The sequence below is a fragment of the Dama dama genome, chromosome 5, assembly GCF_033118175.1.
Source record: "Dama dama isolate Ldn47 chromosome 5, ASM3311817v1, whole genome shotgun sequence".
In the NCBI taxonomy this organism is placed as follows: Eukaryota; Metazoa; Chordata; class Mammalia; order Artiodactyla; family Cervidae; genus Dama; species Dama dama.
In genome coordinates this window covers 60,044,286-60,068,848 of record NC_083685.1, presented here as the reverse complement: position 1 = coordinate 60,068,848, position 24,563 = coordinate 60,044,286, and the positions used below count along the sequence as shown (strand labels likewise).

The following is a 24,563-nucleotide window of genomic DNA, read 5'->3' as shown; positions in this document are numbered from 1 at the left end:
GTATTTCTAGGAAGGTCTTAAAGTGCTCTCAGACCCAAAGAATCCACCTGCATTTAGGAAATCATTAGCTAAGAACTACGTTTCTGCCTCTAAGCGAGCCAGCCAGCCACTGTAGGCCAAAGCAGTAAAAATTATGCATAGTGATGCATATGTAGTTAGGGGTTTGTTATGAATGTCCCTCAAGCAAATAGAAAACACTGTTCCCTTAAAGTCAGCTCCACATGTGTGTTAGTCTCTCAGTCATGTCTGGACTCTGTGCGACCCCATGGACTGCAGCCCGCCAGGCTCCCCCATCCACGGGATTTTCCAGGCAAGAATACTGGAGTGGGGTGCCATTTCCTTCTCCCGGGAAGCTCCACATACTTTTGGATAAACTGCAAATGTCCACAGACTAAAATGACTTGATTACAAGTATCTCCAGCACCTTCATTTCAAATCATCCAATTGCTGTTGCAGCAGTTTTCTTGGAAATAAAGCAGTGGCTTCCCAAACAATGTTGGATAAGAGAAGAGTAAAATAGGATTTTAACATTCATCACAGACCAAACCTGTTGTCAGTTGCTAAGTCGTGCCCGACTCATTGCAACCCCATGGACTGTAGCATTCCAGGTTTCCCTGTCCTTCACTACCTTCCGAAGTTTGCTCAAACTCATGTCCATTGAGTTAGTGATGCCATCCAACCATCTCATCCTCTGTCACCCGCTTCTCGTCTTGCCCTCAATGGTTCCCAGCATTAGGATCTTTTTCAGTGAGTTGACTCTTCGCATCAGGTGGCCAAAGTATTGGAGCTTCAGCTTCAGCATCAGTCCTTCCAATGAACATTCAGGACTGATTTCCTTTAGGAATGACTGGTTTGATCTCTTGCTCCAAGGGACTCTCAGACCAAACCTGAATCCAAAGCAAAGCGAATGAAGGAGCAGAGTAGCAGTTTTCTACAAACCACCCCAACACTGAGTGGTTTAAAGCAACCATCATTTGTTATTCTCCTAAGTTAGCCAGCAGGGGAAGTCCTGCTGGTCTGGGCCAGGCTGGGCTTGGGCTGGTCATGTAGCCAACTGGTCTGAGCTAGTTTTGCTCCATGTGGCCTTTCCTCTAGCAGGCTAGTCGGGGCATATTTTCATGGTATAAGCAAGGCTCTCAGACAGTGGAAGTGTATAGCACTTTTCAAGCTTCTAATTGCATCAAGTTTGCTTCTGTTTCATTGGCCAACGCAAGTTACAAAGTCAATCCCATAGTTGGCATGGGAGGGTTACCCATAAGGGCATGCATGCATCTAGTGAGGGGTGAAATTTGGGATAATTCAACCAATGTACCATGCACAATTTAGGTATTTTTTTCATAGAATTTATGTTGCCAAGACAGTGATTTTCAAGTTTTCCACGGCCTGAAAAACCCATTTCTTTGGATCTTCGTGCCCTGGTCCAGCCTGATCCAGAGAGGGTTGTGGTGAAAACTTGCTTGAGCTGAGTCAGATCGTGTTCTGCCCACACTCCAAGCTGCTCCACCTGCAGCTGTTAAACCATAGAAGGAAGGAAAAATCCAGAAACTATAACACATGGTACTGAGCAGCCTCAATCAATCCCATGCATTTACTGCCGAAGTCTAAAGTGCAAGTCTCCTGGTGGGCAAAAATTAGAACTCTTCTTTCCAATCAAGTTGATCTTCTGATAGGAAAGAATTCTCCAAGGTATTCTACCCAACAGATTGAGATACTTTTAGCCAGACATGAAAGCATCAGGAGAATGTGCCAGCTTACCCAGACGGGTTAGCAATAAATTACCACCCAGGCCAGTCAAGGAAAAAGAGTGCTGACAAGCATCGGAGAAGACGTTCTCAGAGCTCAAGCCAGAAAGTTGTTTGAGGACACGCTCCTGGAATAACTTCCTCCCACAGGAGGGAGGGAAGAAAGTCGGGTGGCTCCAGAAGATTCAGAGTCACGTAGAACATCTGGCTGAGGAAGGAACCTTCCAGCCTGGTGAGTGTCTTGAGGGGACAACCAGTGAGCAGGTGATAAGGGGCCCAGTGGGAAAGGGAATGGGGGGACTTCCCTGGTAGTCCAGTGGTTGCAAATCAGCCTTCCAATGCTGGGAACATGGGTTCGATTCCTGGTCGGGGAACTAATATCCCACATACCTTGGGGCAACTAAGCCTACACACCACAACTAATAACAGCCTCAACTAAGCCAAATAAATTATTTAAAAAATAAAGAGCACGGAATGCCCTTGGGAAGAAGGAGAAGCCTGGACAATGTAGGGCAGAGGGAGAGAGCAAGGCATGGCCTTGGAGCACGTAGGCTAGAGGGAAGCAGGCAGGGCATGGCTATGAGATGAGAAGGGGGCAGAGACCAGCCCCCAGGCACCCTGTGGCTGCCTTCTCCCATCTTCCCCATTTACTGAACCCTGTTTCTTGCTGGGTGCCCTTCAGGCATGTCACATCATCATTTGTCACAGTCTTCCACTGAGGCTGGTACCACTCTCTCCATTTCATGGCTGGAAGCTGACACATAAGAGGTCAAAGGAACACATTCAAGATCAGCAAGGTACAAACTAGGGAAAACAGAATTTCAAAATAGGTATATATGTATATTTTTTTAACTCAAAACATGCACTTTGAGCCACCGTATTTGTTTCCTAGAAATGTCACAAGGTACCACGAACTGGGGGGCTTAAAATCAACAGAAATGTCTTGTCTCCCCATCTGGGAGCTGGAAGTCTGAAATCAAGAGGTCATCAGGGTTGGGTCCCTCTAAGGGAGGATCCGGCCTCTCTCCGCGGCTTGCACGTGGCCACTGTCTCCCTGTGTGTCTTCACACCACCCTCCCTACGCTTGTCTCAGTGTCCAAATTGCCCCTTGCTCTAAGGACACCAGTCCAACCCCACCCACCTCATCTGAGTTGATGACATCTGCCATGATCCTATTGTCAAATGAGGTCACATTCAGGTACCGGGGTTAGGACTTTAGCATACGAATTTTGGAAGGGGGTACACAATTCAACTCCTAACAACCCTTACCCACTACCAGCCCCCAGAAGCAAGACACTAAAGGAGAAAGAGTGTGAACAGCTTACTGCACTTGAACAAAGCTCTCTGCTCCTGACAGCCTTCACTAAGATAACTTCTCCTGGCTGAGTCAGTCCCAGTAAAGAACGTATGGGTTGAATGTCCACCACCAGCACAATCAGCGGCCTCCCCGCCTCTGCCACCCAGTACTCCCAACTATAGATGCTTCTATTGCTACAAAGAAAGAGGGGTTATAACTGCCCCCCGCCCAGGCCATCTGGCTTTGCTCTCATCTGGCATGCCCTTTCCGGGTGCAGAGACCCTCAGGGCCAGGCTTTTAGGGACCTCACAGAATGCAAGCCCCACTGCAGGGAAACAATCTGAGTGCCCTCTTTTGCTCAAAGCCCTCCCGCCCCCCAGTCATGCTTCTGAATGAACACAGGATGCCAGCTGGTGGAGGCAGGGCCGCTGCTCAGCCAGCCTTCTGTAGGTGCTCAGGGAACTATACCCACACGACAAAAACACAGAAACACCCACCACCACTCTCCTGTGTCTCCTGGGGAAATGAAGATCTGCTGGTAGAAGAGAACTCCTCCCAGTCCCGTTATTAAGCGCACTCTGGGCCAGGCCCAGGAAAGCTCCCCGGCTGGGGGCCACCTGGTACCACCTACTCCCAGAGGAAGACACCCCCACACTCCACTCCCCTTTGGCATAACCCTGTTCTTCCTGGAACCAGCACAGAGGAGTCTGCAGGGCTGGGGGAGTCCTTGCAGCCAGCCCTATCCTGAGGCTTCCCTACTGTTGCACTGTCATCCTACAGAACACAGGTGCCCCGACAACAGATGCAAGTGACTCTCACATCAGTAACATCAGATGGTGGCCCATGGCAGCGGGGACCAGAGCAGCTGACTCTCACATCAGTACAGGCACTAGCATTGCCCGCTAACTGAGCATATGCTATCACTTCCGCCCCAAATCTCTCAGTATCCTTGGCTTTTTAGGAGGCAGAAACAGTTCAGAGTCAATTTAATTTGCCCTAAACCACACAGGTAGCCAGTGTGTGTGCTAAGCCACTTCAGTCGTGTCTGACTCTCTGTGACTCTGCGGACTGTAGCCCACCAGGCTCCTCTGTCCCTGGGGCTTCTCCAAGCAAGAATACTGGAGTTGCCAGGCCCTCCTCCAGGGGATCTTCCCGACCCGGGGATCAAACCCAGGGCTCAGTTTCTTTAGCACTACTGGAAAGCCATCTGGAAAGCCCACACCGGCAGCCAGCCCTTAGAGCAATTTCCATGACCGAGGAAGTGGTGACAAATGTACTTTGGGAGCTAACAACAGCTTGGGGGCAACAGCAGTGAGCAAAGGCATCAGTCTCAACTCGATAAGTCTTCTGTTGACTGCCCCGTGGATGGACTCCGATGAAGAACACAGTTTGGAAATCGCTGCAGTGCTAATCTGAGTCCACTCGCCCTGACTGCCCACAAGCTTGCGCTTTCCCACAGAAATGGGGTTGTTTGCTCCAGGCCAAGCTTCTCTCCTCTACATCTAAGCAGCAGGCAGGAGCAGGGAGGCAGAACTCCAAACAGGTGCCATCCCCACCCTCTTGCCAGCCTGGCCTGCAGCCCCAGGCCCAGCCTTTGTCTGGGGCCCTGGGCCCCCTGGCAGCCCCAATACTCTCCAGTGGGCCCACAGGTCAGCATTTTCAATTATATTTCACTAATGGCAACACACTCCAGTATTTCTTCCTGGACGACCCCATGGACAGAAGAGCCTGGTGGGCTACAGTCCGTGAGGTTGCCAAGAGTCGGACATGATTCAGCGACTAACACTTTAGTCAGAAAGTGGATACTTCTCGATGGGCCTGTCTTTCTACACTCACCTGACCCCGCACTTGACACCTTCCATGGTCCAGGGGAGGCGAGCTCCAAGCTGATAACCAGCACGCTGGGGTCACCTCACCTGGGGAAGAGGCAACAGACACATCCTTCCAGGGACAATCTGAGGGGAGGGCTGGGACAGGCCAGGAAGCCTCTGTGAAAAGAGAGGTGCCGGGCCCCCCGAGCAGCCCCTGGAGCAGGGCTGGCTCCAGAGTCCTGAGGCCCCTACAAATGAGCTGCACACTCCAGGGGCTCCAGGTCAGGGGCAGAGCGGTCCCCTCTTCCCGGAGAGGTTGGTTCAGGCTGCGCCTGCGAGTCAGGCTGAGAAGACCACAGAAGCATCACTTGGCGCACCCTGTGTGCGGGGATGTGGCAGAAGTTCTTCCAAGAGCAGGGTCTGGGTCCACAGAGCCCAGACCTCCCTATAGCCCAGCTTAATCCAGATGGAGAGATGGGCACTGCAGTCTGGAAAACAGAGGGAATGGGATTTGGGGGCGGGGGTCGTGATACAGGGCTGTACGCAGCAGCTCATCAGGAGGCTGCCCTCACACACAAAGCTCTGGGGAAAGCATCCCAGCTCCGTCCTGGTTGGGCTCCCCCAAGGCCCTCTGAGGTAGCTGGAGGGGACCCGCCAGGATCTTACCTGTCAGAGAGGGGAGCCCTGTCCCCAGAAACATGCCCCATTCCAAAGCAGCCAGGCTCCCGGTTAATCCATCCTACCTGTGAGCACATGCAGGCCAACCCCGGGGGAGAGTGCAAGCCCGCCCACCAGCCACACCAGGAGATGTTACAGAGCGAGTGAGTTCCACCACCTCTTCCCCATGTGAGGACACGAATCCCATAGTAAATTATATTTTATTCCATGTACAGAAAACTCGGGGCGGAAAGGGGGTGCCGGGGAAACAGCACACCAGTGAGCAGCACGGGGGAGAAGCTGGTCGTGAGTCCGCAGGTGCCCTGTCAGCGAGCGTGGGGTCCCCAGGGCGGGCGGCCGTCCATCCAGGCAGGAGCTGTCCCCAGGGTGGCCGTCCATCCAGGCGTTGGTACAGAGACCAACGCAGCCTGCACCTGCCCGCTGCAACCCGTCAATGACACCCGCCTTAGGGGCACATCTGGCAGCACAGTGCCCTTAGGTGTGAGGGGAGGTGTCCCGGGACGTGGCTGCCAGTGGGGCAGGTGGGCCAGCAGAAGGTCACCCTCCCCCTTGCTCTAGAGACCAGATAATTTAAAACCACAAGTCCCCAGGTGTGCCAGACGCAGAGTCTCTCCTGTTCATCTGCACAGCCTTCTCCAGCGGCTTGGGTCCGCACCGCACAACACCGTTCTCCCCCCACCTCGAGCCGTCTGCCCCCGCTGCCCGCCCTGGAGTGTCCAGATGGCCGTGGTCCCGCCCGGGAGGTGGACGGGTCTTGCCGCTCCCAGCTGCTCTGGGGCCAGGGTCTGCGGGCTGGGTGCTACAGCAGCTTGACATAATTCTGTGGAATCAGCCCCCTCTTGCCATTCAAAGTCCCCTCCAGCCAGCCAGGCTCCCTTGAGGTTTGCACTGGAAAGGAAGAAACATCCTTGTTATCAGAACGCCCCAGCTACTTGCCACCTGTGAACTCCCTGCCCCGCTGTGCGTCACCCCCGGCTCGTCTGGTTACAAGTCTGCACGAGAGTTATTTATAGGGGCCCCCTCTGCCCCCAGTCTCCCCAGCCTCCACTTCTCCCTACAGAAGCCCCCTAACCCATCCTCAGCATCTAGTCAGGCTCCTCCTACACCACAGTGCACCAGGGAGCTCAGTGAACCTTCCAGAACATCCAGCTGATCACAGCACGACCCTCCACTGTCCGGAGGAACAAACCCCAGCTTCCACTGGCCTGGCCACCTCCCCACCCATCCTGACTCTGCCCACAAGCAGGTCACCCGCAGGGAATCGCCCAGAGAAGCCCCCAAGTGAGCCTCTAGGCCTCTGCATGGGCAGTGCTTTCCACTGACGCCTTTTCCCCCACTTCTGCACAGGGGATTCTTCCTCTTAAGAGACCCCCAGACACCCGCTCCTCTGGGAGTCATCCTCGGCCGTTGTCAGCAGTCGCCAGGCCTCACCAGCATCATCTGGGTGCCCTGACTGACTGGCACCCACGTGGGGCGTTCCTGAGGGCAGGGGGAGGCCTTCCACACCTGGGCCAGTGTCGGGCGACTCCAGGTCCCACAAAGAGCCATAACGACACGCAAGACAATGACCACAGGCTGGACAGCAGCAGGCACAAGGTCTAAGCGCTCATCACCAGGTCTGGACGCATCTGGTCTCCCCACAGCCATTGGGAGACCCCAGCTCAGGGCAGACCAGGAGCAGACGTGGAAGCCACGTGCATAGAAGGAGTGCAAGTGTGTCCCGGCCCAGCAGAACAGGTCAGGAACTGGCCGAGCACTGCAGCCGTGACCACAACCCATCAGAAGATGGCTACTGTGTAGCTGAAATCCAGCACGTGTGCCCAACACACAAAAGCTTCATGGGATAATACTTCTCACTATGTTCAATGCACTTTTTTTTTTAATGCACTCTTTCCTAATTTTCAATGCTGACTGCAACTCAGCAAATAGAGTTCAGAACCCACTCCTGTGTAGCAACCCACAGTCTGAGCTTTACATGGCTGGTCCTCTGCGCTCACGCCCATCAGATATCTGCTGAGGCACCCCACCCACCCTCCAAGACCACTCTCAATGCTTCAGACCAGGTTAGAGTCCTCATAAATAACCCCTACACATGCCTTGTGTATGTGCACGCACATGCGTATACATGTGTGTACTGGGGGGGACGCGGGGTGTCTCACGAAAACATTATCTGCCCTGAGACCTTACACACACAGCGCCCGCTATGGGATATGGGAGACACTGCCCCAGAATAACAGCTTAAGTGTTAGGCGTCTCAACACTTCATGGCAAATAGATGGGAAGAAAGTAGAAGCAGTGACAGATTTTATTTTTTTGGGCTCCAAAATCACTGCAGATGGTGACTGCAGCCATGAAATTAAAAGATGCTTGCTCCTTGGAAGGAAAGCTATGACAAACCTAGACAGCATATTAAAAAGCAAAGATGTCACACTGACAATGAAAGTCCATATAATCAAAGCTATGGTTTTTCCAGTAGTCATGCACAGATGTGAGAGGTGGATCATAAAGAAGGCTGAGCACCGAAGAATTGATGTTTTCATACTGTGGTGCTAAAGAAGACTCTTGAGAATCCCTTGGACAGCAAGGAGATCAAATCAGTCAATCCTAAAGGAAATCAAACCTGAATATTCATTGGAAGGACTGATACTGAAGTTGAAGCTCCAAGACTTTAGCTACCTGATGCACAAAGCTGACTCACTGGAAAAGACCCCAATGCTGGGAAGGATTGAGGGCAGCAGAGGATGAAATGGTTAAGACAGCATCACCAACTCAATGGACACGAATTTAAGCAAATTCCAGGAGACAGTGAAGGACAGAGGAGCCTAGCATGCTGCAGCCCATGAGGTCACAAAGAGTGGGACATGATTTAGTGACTGAACAGCAAAGACAAAGGGTCTTCCATTGTCTGTGACCTTTAAGAACACCTCCCTAAGAAACAGTCTGGGGGCATGGGTTCTGAATGTGGTCCCCATGTGTATTTGCTGCTGCAAAAGAAGGGGCCAGAGCTGCAAGGCATGGAGTTCACATCAAATGATATGTGAGTATGCTTGTGGAGAGGGAGAGTGTCAACACATCAGTGGCATCTCTGGGGTAGGTGGCCTGGGGGAAGGCCTGAGGAACACCCAGTACTCCCTGGGTGCCCCAGCCAGCCATCCAGACCAGCATCACAGAGCCCCAAATCTGAGGGCTCCGAGCCTTGGCTCAAATTGGAGTCGGGTCCACAGGGCACCAAGCGAAGCTCTGTGGTCAGCAATAGCTTCCTCAGATGTCTGTACTGCACTCGTGGCCCAAAATGCTGCTCTGACACATCGCCACCCATGAGAACATCCTAGTGGATCAGGATGGAGGATCTGAGGCAGAGAGAACTTAAGGAACTTGTCCAGGTCACCCAGAAAGTGGAAAAGCCAACTGACCTCGGGCAGGTAAGTGCAGGGTTGACAATCCATAGCTATCTGCTTTCAATCACTCTCCTGTTCCCAAAACACACTGAGATGCATGTGTGTGTACATATATGTATGTACATGTATACATGGATATGTCTGTGTATACACACACACACCTGTGCACACACTGTTTTTCTTAGGACTCCTGCAAGCCACTGAGGTACTTTAGAAGTGGAGATCTTCATTCTCCTCCATCAGACATCTGCTGACCTTTCCCAATATCATCCATGCTGGCAGAACTAGATCTGATTGAAATTCTGACTTCCCCTTCCTATGTCTTTGTGTCCAGAGGAGGAGTTTCTGGACCAAGTGTGTGGTCTGAAGTCCTGGCCAGCAGTGGGTTCAAGGTGAGCATCTGACCTCACTCTGGCTACTGAGACAGGAGAACAGATAACCCAGGAAGGAAGCTGGGAGAGGTTTTCTCATACTTACAAAAAGAACACAAGGATGAGGCACACCCTTCCTGCTATGGCTGAACGTGCCCATGATTCCCGGGACCGGGGCAGCCTTCCCACCCTGCTGGGGGAGCAGCCAGGGCCCCCTGAATCCCAGCTGAGATGCATACACTGTGGGCTTTGGTGACACCCTTGTGACTGTGGTTAACTAGCCCTGGAGCTCCCTGCCTGCAGGCTTCTTCCTGTGTGAGGGAATCCATTTTCATGACTGCGTTCACCAGTTCTATCCGTTTTTGTTACCTGCAGCCAAAGGTACCCTAATAGATACATCTTCCACCAAGGTTAATATCACATGAACAATGCTGTGTTCAGGGGTTCCTAAGCGAATCTAATCACACCGCGTGACAAGCGGTCCAGTGGCTAAGACTCCATGATTCCCCTGCAGGGGGAGTGGGTTCAGTCCCTGGTGAGGAACTAAGATCCCACATGTTGCACATGTTGTTTTTTACTCACCAAGTGTCTGACTCTTTGCGACCCCATGGACTGTAGCCTGCCAGGCTCCTCTGTCCATGGAATTCTCCAAGCAAGAATACTGGGGTGGGTCACCATTTCCTTCTCCAGGGGATCTTTCCAACCCAGGGATGGAACCCACATCTCCTGCATTGCAGGCAGATTCTTCACTATCTGAGCCCCTGGGAAACTCCATGCCATTACATGCTGCCGCTGCTAAGTCACTTCAGTTGTGTCCGACTCTGTGTGACCCCATAGACGGCAGCCCACCGGGCTCCCCCGTCCCTGGAATCCTCCAGGCAAGAACACTGGAGTGGGTTGCCATTTCCTCCTCCAATGCATGAAAGTGAAAAGTGAAAGTGGTCGCTCAGTCATATTCGACTCTTCGTGACCCCGTGGACTGCAGTCTACCAGGCTCCTCCATCCATGGGATTTTCTAGGCAAGAGTACTGGAGTGGGGTGCCACTGCCTTCTCTGATGCCATACATGAGGGTACAGCAAAAAATAAATAAATAAATAAATAAAAGAATTCATCTTCATTTCTTAAATGGCACGTTTCAAGGCTCTCAGCTTTCCCTTCTGCTCCATGGGTGTCAATATGAGACAGGCCTGGAGCAGGGCAGCTAACTGACCACAGTCTCCTGGCCAAACCGTATGTGTGTATGTTACAGTGGCAGGAGACTGGTCTTGCTTCTACTCTTAAGAACAAAATTTCTCCACGGAGTATAATTTTGTCACATGTGGGGTTTGCTGCTGTTGTTTGTTTGCTGACACTGTCGGTAGTCTCTGGCGCTCCAGAGGACGTATCCCACAGATATAGAAATCTCTAAATGTGGCAACTTGCTTTCTAAAACACAATCATCGGCACATGCCACATCACTGACAATATAGCACCAGGCGTTGTGTTGATACACTCCATCTCTTCCAAACATTCTGGCTAATCAACCATTCCATTCCAAGCATCAAAGGTTCTCGCTGCTTCTCCAGATCTCTTTTGGGCAGCCACACCCCCACACAACATCACTGTTTCCATAGCAACCGATGATTTTCATAATGAGGAGGACTGGGAAGAAAGAAATCAAGGGGGAGGGAAGAGACACACATGGAACCACAGGAGGAATTTGTGAAATCTGAAACCAGGCATAGCTCCTAAAATGCTTACGTGTGACTATTAAACACACAAATAAAATCTATACCCTGGTTTCACTATGCAAAGTCAATACCCACATGGAGAGATTCAGACACAATTCCAATAAGCAAACTCATGTCGAGCCTAAGAATGTAAGGGAATGATAAACCAAAATCGGTTGATGATAGCACTTGCCTGTAACTCAAGGCTGACAAACCCGAAGTATTTAAGAGGGTTGGGGACTCTGGGAGGAAAACAGAGGGTGCAAATTAGAAACATTTCTTGATTTCACATTGCACCAGCTTCTCTACATCGGGACAAAAATGCCCTTGAGAGTTAAAAAGTTTGGAGAAAAACCAAGATTAAAGCAGAAGTGGGCACGCACAGGCCCTGGTGTTCAGTTCCCAGGAGCCATGTGGGCTGGCCCTCCCCATCCAAAGCAACAAGCTCCTGACAACCCCACAGCCAGGGACCGCCTGCCTGCTCTGGGCTGCAGACCCTCTGTGAGGGCAGAAAGTGACCCCCCGCAAAGCTCCCACAGGACACTTACCATCCTCAAAGATTGCTCCAATCTCGAAGGACAATTCCGAGCTGTGCTCCGCTTCACAGGGGTACACCGCCCGGGCCTTCCGACTGATGACGCTGAAGAGGGAACGTGTGAGATGCACAGACCGCAGCGTGAGAAACCTCACCTCTCCCCCACCCGCGTTTCCCAAATCTCATCTCTATGACACCCCGCAGCAGTGCCTTCCAAAAGAGAGACTAGCGGGAAAGTGAACATCGTGAAACCATAGCGCTTGACGAGTTTCAAATTCAGATCTTCCTTTTAGGGAGCCCCTCTGAGAAGCTCACCCTGAACCTCTTCACCTAATTCTCCTCTGCGCTCAGTGGGATGCCCTTTCCTCTCCTTCAGTGTTACTAGTGCCACGGGGCATGTTTATTTCCAATGCATTTCAGTTTATGGATTAAGGAAAAGCACCAGTGTCTGGAGACAGGGGCGAGTCAGTTACGGGCAGAGACAGTCAGTGGCTCCAGCCACGCAGCGAGGACACAGTCCTGCACCCACGGTCTGTTTCCACGCCCCCGCTGGAAAGGGCTTGTTGTTCTCAGCTGGGTCTTCTATATTTGACCCCCTCACTCTCGCCCCCAAAAGGCACATCAGGCTCAACTTCTCTCCGCTTGTCAAAACATCCTGTGTGTTCTCGTGGGAAAAGAACCCAGTGGGGAAGGATGGAAACCAGGCTGCCAGCCAGTTACACACCAGGGCAGAAGGCAACATCCCCTCTCACGGCAGGAGGGGAGCCACTGATGGGGATGGCCAGTCTGCTGGCCCGAGGATGGGCTTTGCTAAAGCACTCTGGCCTCTGCATCACTAGCCCATCAAAGGGCCGTATTAATTACAGTTTCCAGCACCCCATTTATACCTGATGCAAACAGCTGACCCATTGGAAAAGTCCCTGATGGTAGGAAAGATTGAAGGCAGGAGAAAAAGGGGACGACAGAAAATGAGAAGGTTGGATGGCATCACTGACTCAATGGACATGAGTTTGAGCAAACTCCAGGAGACAGTAGAGGACAGGGAAGCCTGGGATGCTGCAGTCCATGGGGTTGCAAAGAGTCAGACACGACTGAGCTACTGAACAATACTTACCTTCTGGAAAACAAAGCATGTGTGCTTTCTACTTATGTATAAGGAGTTCTTCCAAAAAAACATGGTTTCATAAACGCACGACCAGCACCAGAAAGGGTAGGTTCAAGCAGGTCTCACGTAAGGCAAATTTCTCCTAAGAAGGTACTTGCTCTTGAACCTTTAAGATAAGGTTATAAATATCCACAAAGTCCAGGAGACAGGAAGCTTTTTCCATGCGGGGAGCACAAGAACCCGCTCAGGTTGATCAAGCCCCTCTGCGCGCCACCCCCATATTCTACGTCACACTGAAAACTACATACCTTTCAGGTGGCTTGTCCGCTACAGTGGCAGGAAGAGAGAGGGGAAAAGGTGACAGCTTGGGTGAAGGAGGTGTAACACCTGGGCTGCAGCTCGGCGTGGTTGGAGATTGAGGGTTAAGCCACTGGACTGTGGATGATCGCGCCTGGCTTGGGCTAAGGGTGGAAGTTTGAAGAATAGAATTAATAGTATAAAGGCCATAGAACACCAAATACATGACACTCCATTCCCCAACAGCTAGGATGAGAGCTTCTTTCTCTCTCCAGGTGATCCAAAAGGACAGAACCCTCCCAGGTCTGTAGCCCCAAGAGCCACACCTCAGAACTGGAGATGTCTTGTTGAACTTCTCCAGGTTTATGGAGAAGATCTAGTCTTGTCCAACCTAGCATCATGTTGATTCACTAATTAGAACACCGAATCCAATGGACAAAACAAATTGCTTGGACTTGTGAATTATTGGTGTTTTCTGCTTAGAAGGAAAGTCACAAGAATCTATAGTTAAGCCCGTGACCTATACCTCTAAAAATTCAACAGTGGCCTTTTCATATCTAAAGTTCTTTCACCTGGTCTTATACATGTGGAAACTCATAACAAAATGCCACTAGGAATTGAGATTCCTTTAGAGTAGACAAAAAAACTAGCATTTAAGGGAGAAACCAAGGAATAGCAAACCCCTGATAACCTGAACATTCCCTAGTATTTGCCAATTTTGAAAATAAGTTAATGTAAACAGACAAGTAAACAGATTCATGGAAGGGTCTCTAAACATGGAGAGTTCAATAAATATATGTGGATCTGAAATAAATTATTCTTCAATGGTCTCAAAACTGGAGCCTTGGGACTATGGTCAACCAAGCTTGCCTTAAAAGTAATGCGCTGAAAGCTGCTCATTTCATTCAAGGACATTTTCAACACATGGGTATTCAGCGCAGCTACACCCAGATGCTCTTCACCTCAATTTCACCCTCTTGGGCTAAAACCAATTTCCATGAGCAGCTTCTGTATTTTCACATCCCAGAGCCTTCTCTTTGATTCTTCTTGTGGACGAGAACACACCTCACGTTCTGTCCATTTTTTCTGCAGAAGCTCCCAGGCTATTCCTTTCTGTACCCTCTCGTCGTAAACAGGAGGCGATCCCATTCTTACTGCTCACGCCTGCGTTGCTGCTGTGGTCTCCTAGCCGAGCCCCCAGCCCCATGTTTCGCACTCAGAGAGCTCCATCAGCCAACCTGGTAAGACCCAGTCCACCCCATCTGCCTCCCCCAAGAACTGGTGCACTCCCCCATCCGTCCTCCAGCAGCGCCCCCAGCAGCCTGGCCATTCTGCCCACGGTTCTGGTCCCCCGACATTACCCCTCCTCCCAGTCTCCCCCGCTCCTCTGCCTGTTCCAATCTATCCCTTCCCTCAGCTCAGCTCCAGCTGCCACCCCCCCACCTGCCGCCCCCCACCAGCTACGTCTCCTCTGGCCTAAGACACAGAACTTCACTACAGGCCCACCACAACAATAAACGGGAGTGCAGATTAGCATGGGTTGTTCTGGGATGGTTTCAGATATTTCTTTAGCCTCTGGATAATGGCAGGTTTATAATTCTGTAGATTGCATAAAGCCAGGCAGAGTGCTCAGCACGGGAAGTCTTCAAGCCACATCTGGGAACTCAATCCAGATGTTCTAACACTGTACCTGGCTTTTATCCATCAAGTGCATGAAATATTGCATGACTGACTTGATAGGCTTTTAGTACAGAGAAGGTTCCTATCCTCTTCATCAGAAAAAAAAAGTGGGGGGAGGGATGCATGTTTTAAAAACTTTACACTTTGGGGGTCTTCCCCAGCAGTCCAGTGGTTAAGACTCCACCCTGCCAATGCAGGGGGTGTGGGTTTGATCCCTGGTCAGGGAACTAAGAGCCCACACAGCCAAAAGACTACAAGTTATTCTTTACAATCAAGAACAACTTCTTTACAATCCCCCTGTCCAACCATTCATTTGGAAGTCATCAAATCTATTTCATACCAAGCTATAAATATATATCATCCCTATAAATCCCAAGGGGGTCCGTATATCCAACAGCAAAAGTCACTCCATTGTTTAGCAGAAAAGGAACCTTTAATGGTGTCTTACTAATCAAGAAAGGACAGCGGGAGTGAAGCTCTGACAGAGAATTTAAGACCACACTTAGCCAAACAATTGCCATTTTATCTCCCAGCAATTACTCAAGGTGCTCGGGGGTGGTGGTGGTGGAGAATGAAGTGTACTACCCCACCCCCATCAACTCTTCCTGGTCATAAATAGTCAAGTGATAAAATGATGGCCATCCATCTGCTGACAGAGAGGATGGCCACGAGATGAAGACAGAGTAGCGATGTGTATATTTATAAGGCTCTTTCAAAGTGAAAGTCATAAATTTTAGAGCTATTATCTATTTCATCCTCATATCTTTTTTTTTTTTTTTTTAAAGAAAACTGTTTTGTTTTTTTGTAAAGGGAAAATACGCCTTCTAGAAAGTGAAAGAATTGTTGGAATAGCAGATGCAAAAGGCAAGGGCATATCCCTAGCTTGGCTTTTCCACCCTTTCCAGAGACAAGCTCTCAACATGAGCCTTTTTTGCTTCTTGGTTTGTTCTCTGTGATTTTTCTACTGTCTTTCAACACAGAGATGTGCTGGCAATCCCGCACTCAATGGTTCATAAAAAAGAGCCTTCCAGACTTCCCACTGAGACCTAAACTTCTTTATGTGTGTGCTGTATGTTCCAGTAGCTAAGTCGTGTCTGACTCTTTGTGACCCCACGGGTTGCCATTTCCTCCTCCTGGGGATCTTCCCAACCCAGGGATTGAACCCCCATCTCTAGTGTCTACTGCACTGGCAGGTGGATTCTTTATGACTAGCACCACCTGGGAAGTCCTTCTTTATTTGAGTCCCTGGGTTTCTCCACAACATCTCAGAAGCCTCAGCGGAGGACTTCTCCGTGGGCACGAACTTTGCATGCTGGAGTATTTGTAAGAGGTCATAAGACACACATCTGGGGACAGCCTCCACTGTAGGGAGGCAGCATCGTCATATGGAGAAATGAAGTCCTGTGAGACTGGCCAAACAAGGTTCGGGAAACAGAGCGAGTGGTCTCAAGAAACTTTCCACTGGCTTTTCTGCTGGGAGCCGGGATGAGGCAGGAAGCAGTTACATAAATATACTTGAGACTGAAGACCTGACGACTTCTCACCTCAGCCAGCAGAGGCTAGAAGGTGTCTCCAAAGCAATCTTCCCATAATTTTTTTTTTTTTTTTTTGAAGACAAGAAATAGTAAACGTGAGCTTTTTTATATAAACCATTCCCTACTTTTCAGAATTTGGGTTTGGTTTTGTTTTGGCAAAAAGGATCAAAAAATATTTTTAAGTATTTAAGTCTTTAAATATAATACTTATATTTTCTCAAAAAATAGTAAAGTATTACTTTTAATACATTATGGACTGGGGGAGTTTTGCAGAAACAAACACCTATGGCATTAATATGTCTCCAGTTGATAATGTGTTAAGATAGAAGGTCTGATATTCTCTTTCTCTTCTTTGACTTAAACATTTTAGAGGAACCCTAGGCATTTGGGACAGGGTGGTGTCTGTCCTGGTAGCTCAGACAGTAGTGAATCTGCCTGCAATGCAGGAGAACCAGGTTTAATCCCTGGGTTGGGAAGATCCCATAGAGAAGGGAATGGCAACCCACTCCAGTACTCTTGCCTGGAGAATTCCATGGACAGATGAGCCTCGCAGACTACAGTCCATAGGGTGGCAAAGAGCTGGACACGACTGAAGCGACTAACACTTTCACTTTGACTTCAAGCACTTGGGAAAGGGCACCCATAGCAAAGGCCTAGCAGCTCTTCTCAGCCTGCGCTCTAGGAGAGAAGGAAGCCCTAAGGCACCCATGTACATAATGAATGAACGCCTCTCCTGCACGTCTAGAAGTGCTCTAGCTATGTACATGTTGGGAGACAATTCTACATGAATCTCTGGTGTTTATGCACTTCTAGTGAGCAGAGACTGGGTTATCTTTTCAAAGGTGTTTATGAAGCATAGCGCCTTGGAAGATAGTTTGTGTCCTCTCCTGGAGTAAAAAACAGGCTTTACCACCATCATAAAAGATCTGGTTTTCCAGCGCTCTGGATTCTCTCTTGTAGCACTCCACAGGCAGGTGTTATCTGGCCCGCAGGCCTCACCCTGTGAGAAATGCGACTCAAAGGAACCCTCTGAGGACGGCTCTATCTGTGTTGAATACAGTCTTTTAACTCTGACCAGGAGTCCCATGTCCTCCGCCAGCATTCTCGGAATCATGGCAGGCCAATGTGGGAGCTTGCAAAGCAGAATCAAATTTCTGATGTCACAGTTCTTCATGCCAGCATCCTTGAGAGCACCGAGAAAATACTCAGGTCATTTCTTGTATTCTGTGGTTCACAGAAGAACTCTGGCTAAAAATGTCCTCAAGTAAAAGATCAAAACTGATAGTTGATCCAAGAATAAAAAATACTACAATAATAAAACATAATAAATATGCTAGAATATAATAAAAGATTTTGAATGTTCTCTCTTTTCACTTCCAAAAGTTTCAGCACTTAAAAAAAAAAAAAAAAAACCTATTTAATTCCTTCTTCCTCCTACCCCTTTAACTATGGATTTTTGATGAACAAGACTGAAGTGATCATAAACCACTGATTTTATTGAGTAAGAAGCCACTGACCAATTATAAAAGAGCACCTCAAGTGCCCTGTTTCCTGAAAGCCAAGTTGTGGTCTGCAAAAACTAGAGGCAGAAGTCAACTCTTCCTGAAAAGCTCAGAAACCACATTTACCAAAAGAGAAATAAATTACAGAGAAAGATGAATGTGCATCTCTGCTCTCTTCCCAACTTCTCACACAAAACTGAAAGCATGGTGACTCCTCTCCATTTTCAGGGCAGAAGAGCCAGCCTTCCTTTGAGGAGGAATGTTTCCTTCTCAGAGAAAAGGAAGAAATGGAAACAGAGGGTTTCACCAAAAAACACAGAGGTTTCCTCCTGCTAACTTAGAAACTCATGCTGGAAAACTTTCTGATACTGAAAGGCGACAGGGATGTCTCTGATCTGGGGAGGGGAAGGGGGTAGGGAATGGAACACACATTTATGAAAGTGATAAGAAAATTCTATCCAGTAACAAAAATCAACATCTTTGCTTTGACAAAACAGGTCTGTAATCCAAGGGAAAGACCCTGTAGCTCTCACCGTGCAGAGGAATAAACCCTGAACACAACATTATGACCGTAGCTATATATGCGTACGCTTTGCAGAACTTATTTTTCTGGAAACATAACAAATCGGCAGTAGATGCTGCTTGGGATTCAAACGGCGACCCAATCTCCAATACCAGACTCCACGCACAGTGCATATTAAGAAACTTTTTGGCAGCAAAACAGCACAAACATTTCAGAAATAGGGAAGGGGACTTAGGCTTTTAACTGTTGAAATTCGACAACAGCTGCACCAGTCACCAGAGCCTGTCTATCTCTAACAAATATTTCTTGCATAGCTGAGGCAGGTCAGGCCTTAGGTATTGCTGGCAGTACAAGTACCTGGATCCAAACTCTGGGAGCACAGGGCGTAAGGTAACATTCAAGGGAGAATTTGTATCAAGGAAAGAAATGACTGTTTCTCTAAAGTGATTAAATCCCTCAAGCACCAAGATGTCCGAAGATGGCCTTTATCATGTCGGCATCAAATCAGAAGTTTGCACTGGAAGGAAAGATTTTAAAACCTCATTTGCAAGGTCTCTGAGCAGAAGCTAACACATTAGTGAAATGATCTTTCATTCCAGTCCGGGAAGCATACAGCATAAGTCTAGAACAGCTGTCCTGGGCAAAAGTGTTTGAAAACTTTAATAAAGACAGAAGGAAATATTGTCGATCTGTATATTATGGAAAATCTCTGTTCAAATACATGCCACTGCTCTTCCTGACGTGCCAGAGAAGGAGCACTCCCCAGCCAGCACCCTGCTGGCTCCAAGTGAGGGCGCGCGGTGGGGAGAGGTGAGCGCCTGTGACAAGTCGCCAGAAGCCACAGTGGTGGGCCAGGTCAGCGCTGATCAGTAGCAGGGCTCAAACTGGACCCTGCTCACTCATGGTTCAGGATCTGAGGACCACCAGTCAGGCCCCACGCCTGCCCTGGGGATACCCAGGGAACGACGAGCACCCAGTCAGGTGAGAGGGGAACGGCACATTGATGATCATGACGCAGCGTGATGCGGGCCATGCCGAGAAGGGCCCGGCGTCCCGCGGGGGGACAGAGGGGGAGGCAGCTGTCATGTGGGCGTCGGGAGAGACTTTCTGCCCCGAGTCGACACCTTGCTCATCAGGATTCTCACCCGCTCCCTACACCCTGGCCGTCGGCACTCCGCCAGACCCAACGCGCACGCGTTATCGCACTCGTTCCAACGTGACACGTGACAAGCCAACAGCAGAAAGGCGAAGGTGACTTACTCAAGGTCATGTTGGGTCAAAGCTGCGCTCTGACAAGACGGCAAGACCTCAGAGTCACAGGTCCCTACCAGCGAGTGGCTGGAATGAAACATGAGCTGAATGGAGAGAGGGGAGGCAGGGGTACCCAGGGGACAAGACCACGGAGTCAAATGCTCCCAGGCAGGGCAACGGAAGGATTCTGTTCACACCACGACATGTGCTACTCCACAGACACCTGGGTTCCAAGACAGCTCTGGCTGGGTGCCCATCTGCAATTTCATAATCTCCTTAAGTTTCTTCCTCTTTTTGTTAAAAAAAGAAAGAAAAATGAGGCTGGTGGGGAACAGAGGAGGACACTTCTCACTCTCTCGGAGCCTGGAAGACAGCTGGCATTATCAGCTCTGGCTGAGGGTCAGCCACAACTCAAACATGCGACTAACAATCTCCTTGGTCTCAGTTTCCTTGGCTAAAGTGAGAGTAATTATTAAGAGGCTGGCTGGCAGTAAGATATAAATAAAATTATAGGCAGAAAGCATCCAGGAGTGACTGGAGAACAGTGAGCACCAAGTTCATTTCTTATGACCATTAGGTATTCTCGCCTCTGCTTTTCAGACTTGTTTCTTCACTAATGAATCATCTTCTTTACCTAAAGAAACGAACTATGTTAAAGAAAGAAAACTCTAGACATTAAGGAAATATCATCATTGGGGAAGAAAAGTTGCTAAATGCAATATGACTACATATGATCTAGGGCTAGATCCTAGAACAAAAGGACATGAGTTTAAAAAAAATAATAATGAAATACAAATACACCCTGTATGTGTTGTACCAATGTGAATTTCTTAATTTTAACCAAAGTAAGTTTGGTTAAAAGTAAAACTGTCCGAGAGTGATAGTTCCAACCGATTTCTTAGCTTAAACCAAAGTGGTTCAGTGTAAGATGTTAACAGTAGAAGCTGAATGAAGGGTCTCAGGAACTCTCTATACTATCTTTGTATATTTTCTATAAATCTTAAACTATTTCAAAATAAAATGCCTATTTTTAACAATAGGTTTCAAAAAGAATAACCCCAAATAATTTTTTAAATCGTTGAAACACTAAAAGCCTTTTGAAATTATGATTACATATGTGCAGGAAACCTTTTGGTTAATTGAATAATAAGAAAAAATTCATAAGGGTTCTATTTAAAAATCACTTAGACCACCCATCTGAAACGTGGAGATTAACCACAATTATTGAAACTGGTTTTTAAGGAATGTGGGCTTTTCCAAAAAGATTGGTTTTGTTTATAAGATAGATTGAGGTTGGCAAGCTTTTTCTGCAAAGGGCTAGACAGTAAATGCTTGGGGATTTGCAGGCTGTAGGTCTTGCACCCTCTTAACCCAGTTGTTATCACAGCTGCATAAAAGCAGTCACAGACAGAATGTCAGTGTCTGGGTGGCTGTGTTCCAATAAAACTTTATTTATATATTAAAAACAGACAGCAGTGGGATGCAGGTTGCAGACTCCTGAATGAGATGGATTAGATGTGAATCTATTTTGTAGTGGAGAGTTGGAAGACATGAAGACACTGATGGAAAACTCCCCGGGGCTCGAGAAGCCCACTCCCCTTCCTCCATCTTCCTGGGTTTTGTGGCATGGGGCTCCTGTGTGTGTTAGGAGCCAATGTGCAAATATCCAGGGCTCTCCAGCCGCAGAAGCTCTCTTGACAAATTGCTCAAGATCACCTGCATGCAGGAAGGAGACAGCCCATAGATCAAGCCAGCACTTAAAAGCCAGAACTTGCTCCCCCTTGAGAAAAAATGTCTTCTACAGGAGGGAGGTGAGCAGTGAGAGAAGGAAGGGAATGGAAGGAAATGCAGATAGGACAGAACCCTTTGAGGCTGGACACGACCACTCTGAACGCTCAATCCCCACCCTGCAGGATGCTAAGCCAGCTGGTAGCTTTCCTCCCTTGACAAGAAAGGACATGCCCGTTGAGTCAGCCAGTATCTTATGCAGTTCACTCCCAGGATCATTTACTTGGGTTTCACTATAAAAGAAATACCTGAGAGTGGTAACTCCAAGAACTATCTGAGAGTGATTAACTCTAACCAGTCTTTCGCTCAAAGTGTTCCTTGAATCGCATTTCTCTTCTTTCCAGATGATCTGTGAATCAGGGACAAGGCTTGCTAGCTCAATGGAAAAGGAGCTGCAGCAGCATTTCAGAGAATTACAGGGCTGGAGGGGTCTCAGAGTTGTGGTCCTGCAGGGCAACTGGCAGGAATGTTTCTATAAGCTCAATTCACATGTGGAAGACAACCACCACCCAACACGAGTGGAACATATAGAACAGGGGGGCTCCCGAGCACAGCTTGAAAGGGGTGCACCACTTCTCTGCTATGAAGATCCTCTGGTTACTCCCCAAGCTGTTTTACAGGTTACCTGTCATGATGGGTGAGCTTCCCAAACTGCTCAGAACAGTTTAGGGAGTTCACTGGGCCCCATGGGAACCCCATGCCCTGGCCACGCAATACCAAAGGGCCATTTTCTCATAAGTTTCTCCAGAGAAGATTCCTGTATAGCAAGGTTAGGAAGGGAGCCCTGGGTCTTCCTGGAATAACTACTGTAACTGCTGGAAACAACACAACTTCGGGTCAATGCCAAAGGCTCCCGCAGGACTAGAGAGGTCATTTCTCCTAAAACATTTGGTGGGAGATTATATAACTGATGAACCAGGAAGTCAGGTCAAGTTCAACAAAGACCATCAAGTTAGGTTCTCAGAGGAAAGGAAAATGCAAGCAGGTGGCCACCCAGGGCTCCCAGGGGAGCAGAGGGGTCTTATTTCATGTGGCGCCAGAAACCTCACAACAATTCAGAGGGGCAGATGCTCGTACTCCCCCTTTACAGATAATCTCGCTGAGCTTTGGTTTGCTGGAGTAATTTATGTAAGTCCTCCAAGGTTTTAAGTGGCAGGGAAAGAATGCAAAGCTAGGCTTGTTTGACCCTAAAACCAGTGCTTTGGGGAGTTCAGCTCAGTGCTCTGTAATGACCTAGAGAGATGGAATGGGGGGTGGGGGTGGGAGGGACACTCAAGAAGGAGAGGATATATGGATGCGAGCTAAGTCGCCTCAGTCGTGTCCAGCTCTTTGTGACCCTCTGGACTGGAGCCCATCAGCCGTATATCAGTATGTATACATACAGCTGATTCATGTTGTTGTACTGCAGAAAGCAACACAATGTCATAGAGCAATTATACCCCAATTAAAAAATTTTTCAAAAAGGAAAAGAAAATTCTTTGATAAGTTAAATAAATGATCAAAGTCAGTGGTTCACCAATCTACACCAGTCTTCCAACTCGCAGAAAGCTCACAAGCCCCTGCCTGAATTTCAATACTGAGATACAGCCAACCAATCTATGAACAGCCAATGACAAATTACAACAAAAACTGATAAAATGGAAAGAGAAAAACAAAATAAGTCTCAAGAGAAGACAATATTTTTTTGAGTCTTAAGCAGTAGAGAAGCTACGATAAAAATTCAGACAACTGTCTTTATTTTGGAAAGTCAACTTTTCGTTATGTTTGAAGTTACAAGAATGACCAACAATCTGGCTTGAAAATAAAACCCCTGAACTTCAGAACCTGTAGTTACAGCCCTGGAAAGGGAGAAATGAATCAGGCTACACGCAAGTGCCAAGTACACAATACAAATACCAAAAACACCTAGCAACGCATAAGGGACATGTATGGAAGGCTGCAAGGAAGCTAAGAGGTCAGGGCAGCATAATTTCTGTACCAAGTTAGAGAAAAGATCCAAGAAAGTATACAGGACAAAAGTTATTATATTACCCCCACCCTCTCCACCAATGAACATGCAGAGACTGATGATCGAAGGCCAAGAATGTGGGCCCTAAGATTAGCTTCAAGAGCTTTACCAGATATCATATTACTCATAAAAAGATTATGGATGCTGCTCTGTTGCAAAATATCAAATTTTCAAGTCTCCCAGCTCTGCTGTGGGGTGTGGTGGGGGAAAATGCCCTCTCCCCTCCCAGACTTCAGCCAAAGGTGGATGGTGAATGTGCCGAAATTCAGATTCAAGTGTTTACTCCCCATAGATAACTATAAACCACAGCTGCATGACCCAACACTGGGTCAGTGCTGCCTCTTCAAAACAAGGGCAGCGGCCAGCTGATAGCCACCCTGCATCAGTTCACCGGGTCTCAGAATCAGGGGAAAGCTTCAATTCGACGGGTCCCCATCTGCAAACAGACAATCTCCATACTGACCGTAAAACAAGTCCAAGGGAACCACAGATCAGGGTCAAAAACAACCTCTGCCCCTTACTAGTCACGTGACTTGGAGCAAGTTTCCGACCACCTTTGTGCCTCCATTTCCGTATGTTTAAAAAGGACTATATTGGGTGATATATGGTTATGATCTGGTGATGACATGGTGATGATGATTATGATATGATTATGATCTGGTGATATATGAATACATCTGGTGATCCAGGGATTAAGAGTTTGCCTTCCAATGCAGGGGTTGCAGGTTCGATCATTGGTTGGGTAGCAAATATCCCAAATGCCTCACAGCCAAGCCGAAAAAAAAACAACAAAAAAACGGAAGCAATATTGTAACAAATTCAATAAAGATTTTTTTTTAAAAAATGAATACATCAGGACTTCCCTGGTGGTCCAGTGGCTAAGACTCCTTGCTCCCAACACAGGGGCTGGGGTTCAATCCCTAGTCAGAGAACTAGATCCCACTTGCCTCAATAAAGACCCAGAGAAATCAAATATATAAATACATACATTTTTTTAAAAGAATGTATCTCTGCCTTACCAGGTTTGATGTGAGGCTCAACATGAAATATTTATAAAGAATCTGTAACAAAGTCTGTGGCCCTTGAGAGTCAATGCTCTACAGTCTTTGATTCTGAGAAATGCAAGAGGTGATTTATTGCATCAAACCTTCCCTGCAGCCTCTCACCACCAGTCCCTGCTGAAGCATAAGCTTCCTCCCCCTCGAAGTACCCAGCCCACACAGGTCCAGAAGGGTTCAACCTCTGAGCAGACGTCACAAGACTGCTGGGGCTCACAGCAAGGCAGCTCTCTCCTCTTGCTCACTGCCCTGTGTTTCCTTACGGGCTATCTGA

The 24,563-nt window shown here is 48.4% G+C and overlaps 1 protein-coding gene across 3 annotated transcripts in view; it reads right to left on the bottom strand.

Annotated features, from left to right (window-relative positions):
• Window positions 1-5,711: 5,711 nt before the first annotated feature.
• The window catches only part of ARHGAP10 (Rho GTPase activating protein 10), a 368,778-nt gene continuing 349,926 nt past the window's right edge, over window positions 5,712-24,563 (bottom strand). For 2 of the 3 annotated variants that reach the window (XM_061142466.1, XM_061142467.1), the window contains exons 21-23: window positions 12,956-13,108; window positions 11,556-11,647; window positions 5,712-6,416 (exon numbers count right to left, since the gene is read on the bottom strand). In XM_061142466.1, coding sequence (XP_060998449.1) covers window positions 6,328-6,416; window positions 11,556-11,647; window positions 12,956-13,108 — 334 coding nt within the window. In that variant the 3' untranslated portion in view covers window positions 5,712-6,327. Of the gene's footprint in view, window positions 6,417-11,555; window positions 11,648-12,656; window positions 12,814-12,955; window positions 13,109-24,563 lie in introns of all 3 variants that reach the window. The other variant, XR_009692905.1, reaches the window with a different exon arrangement.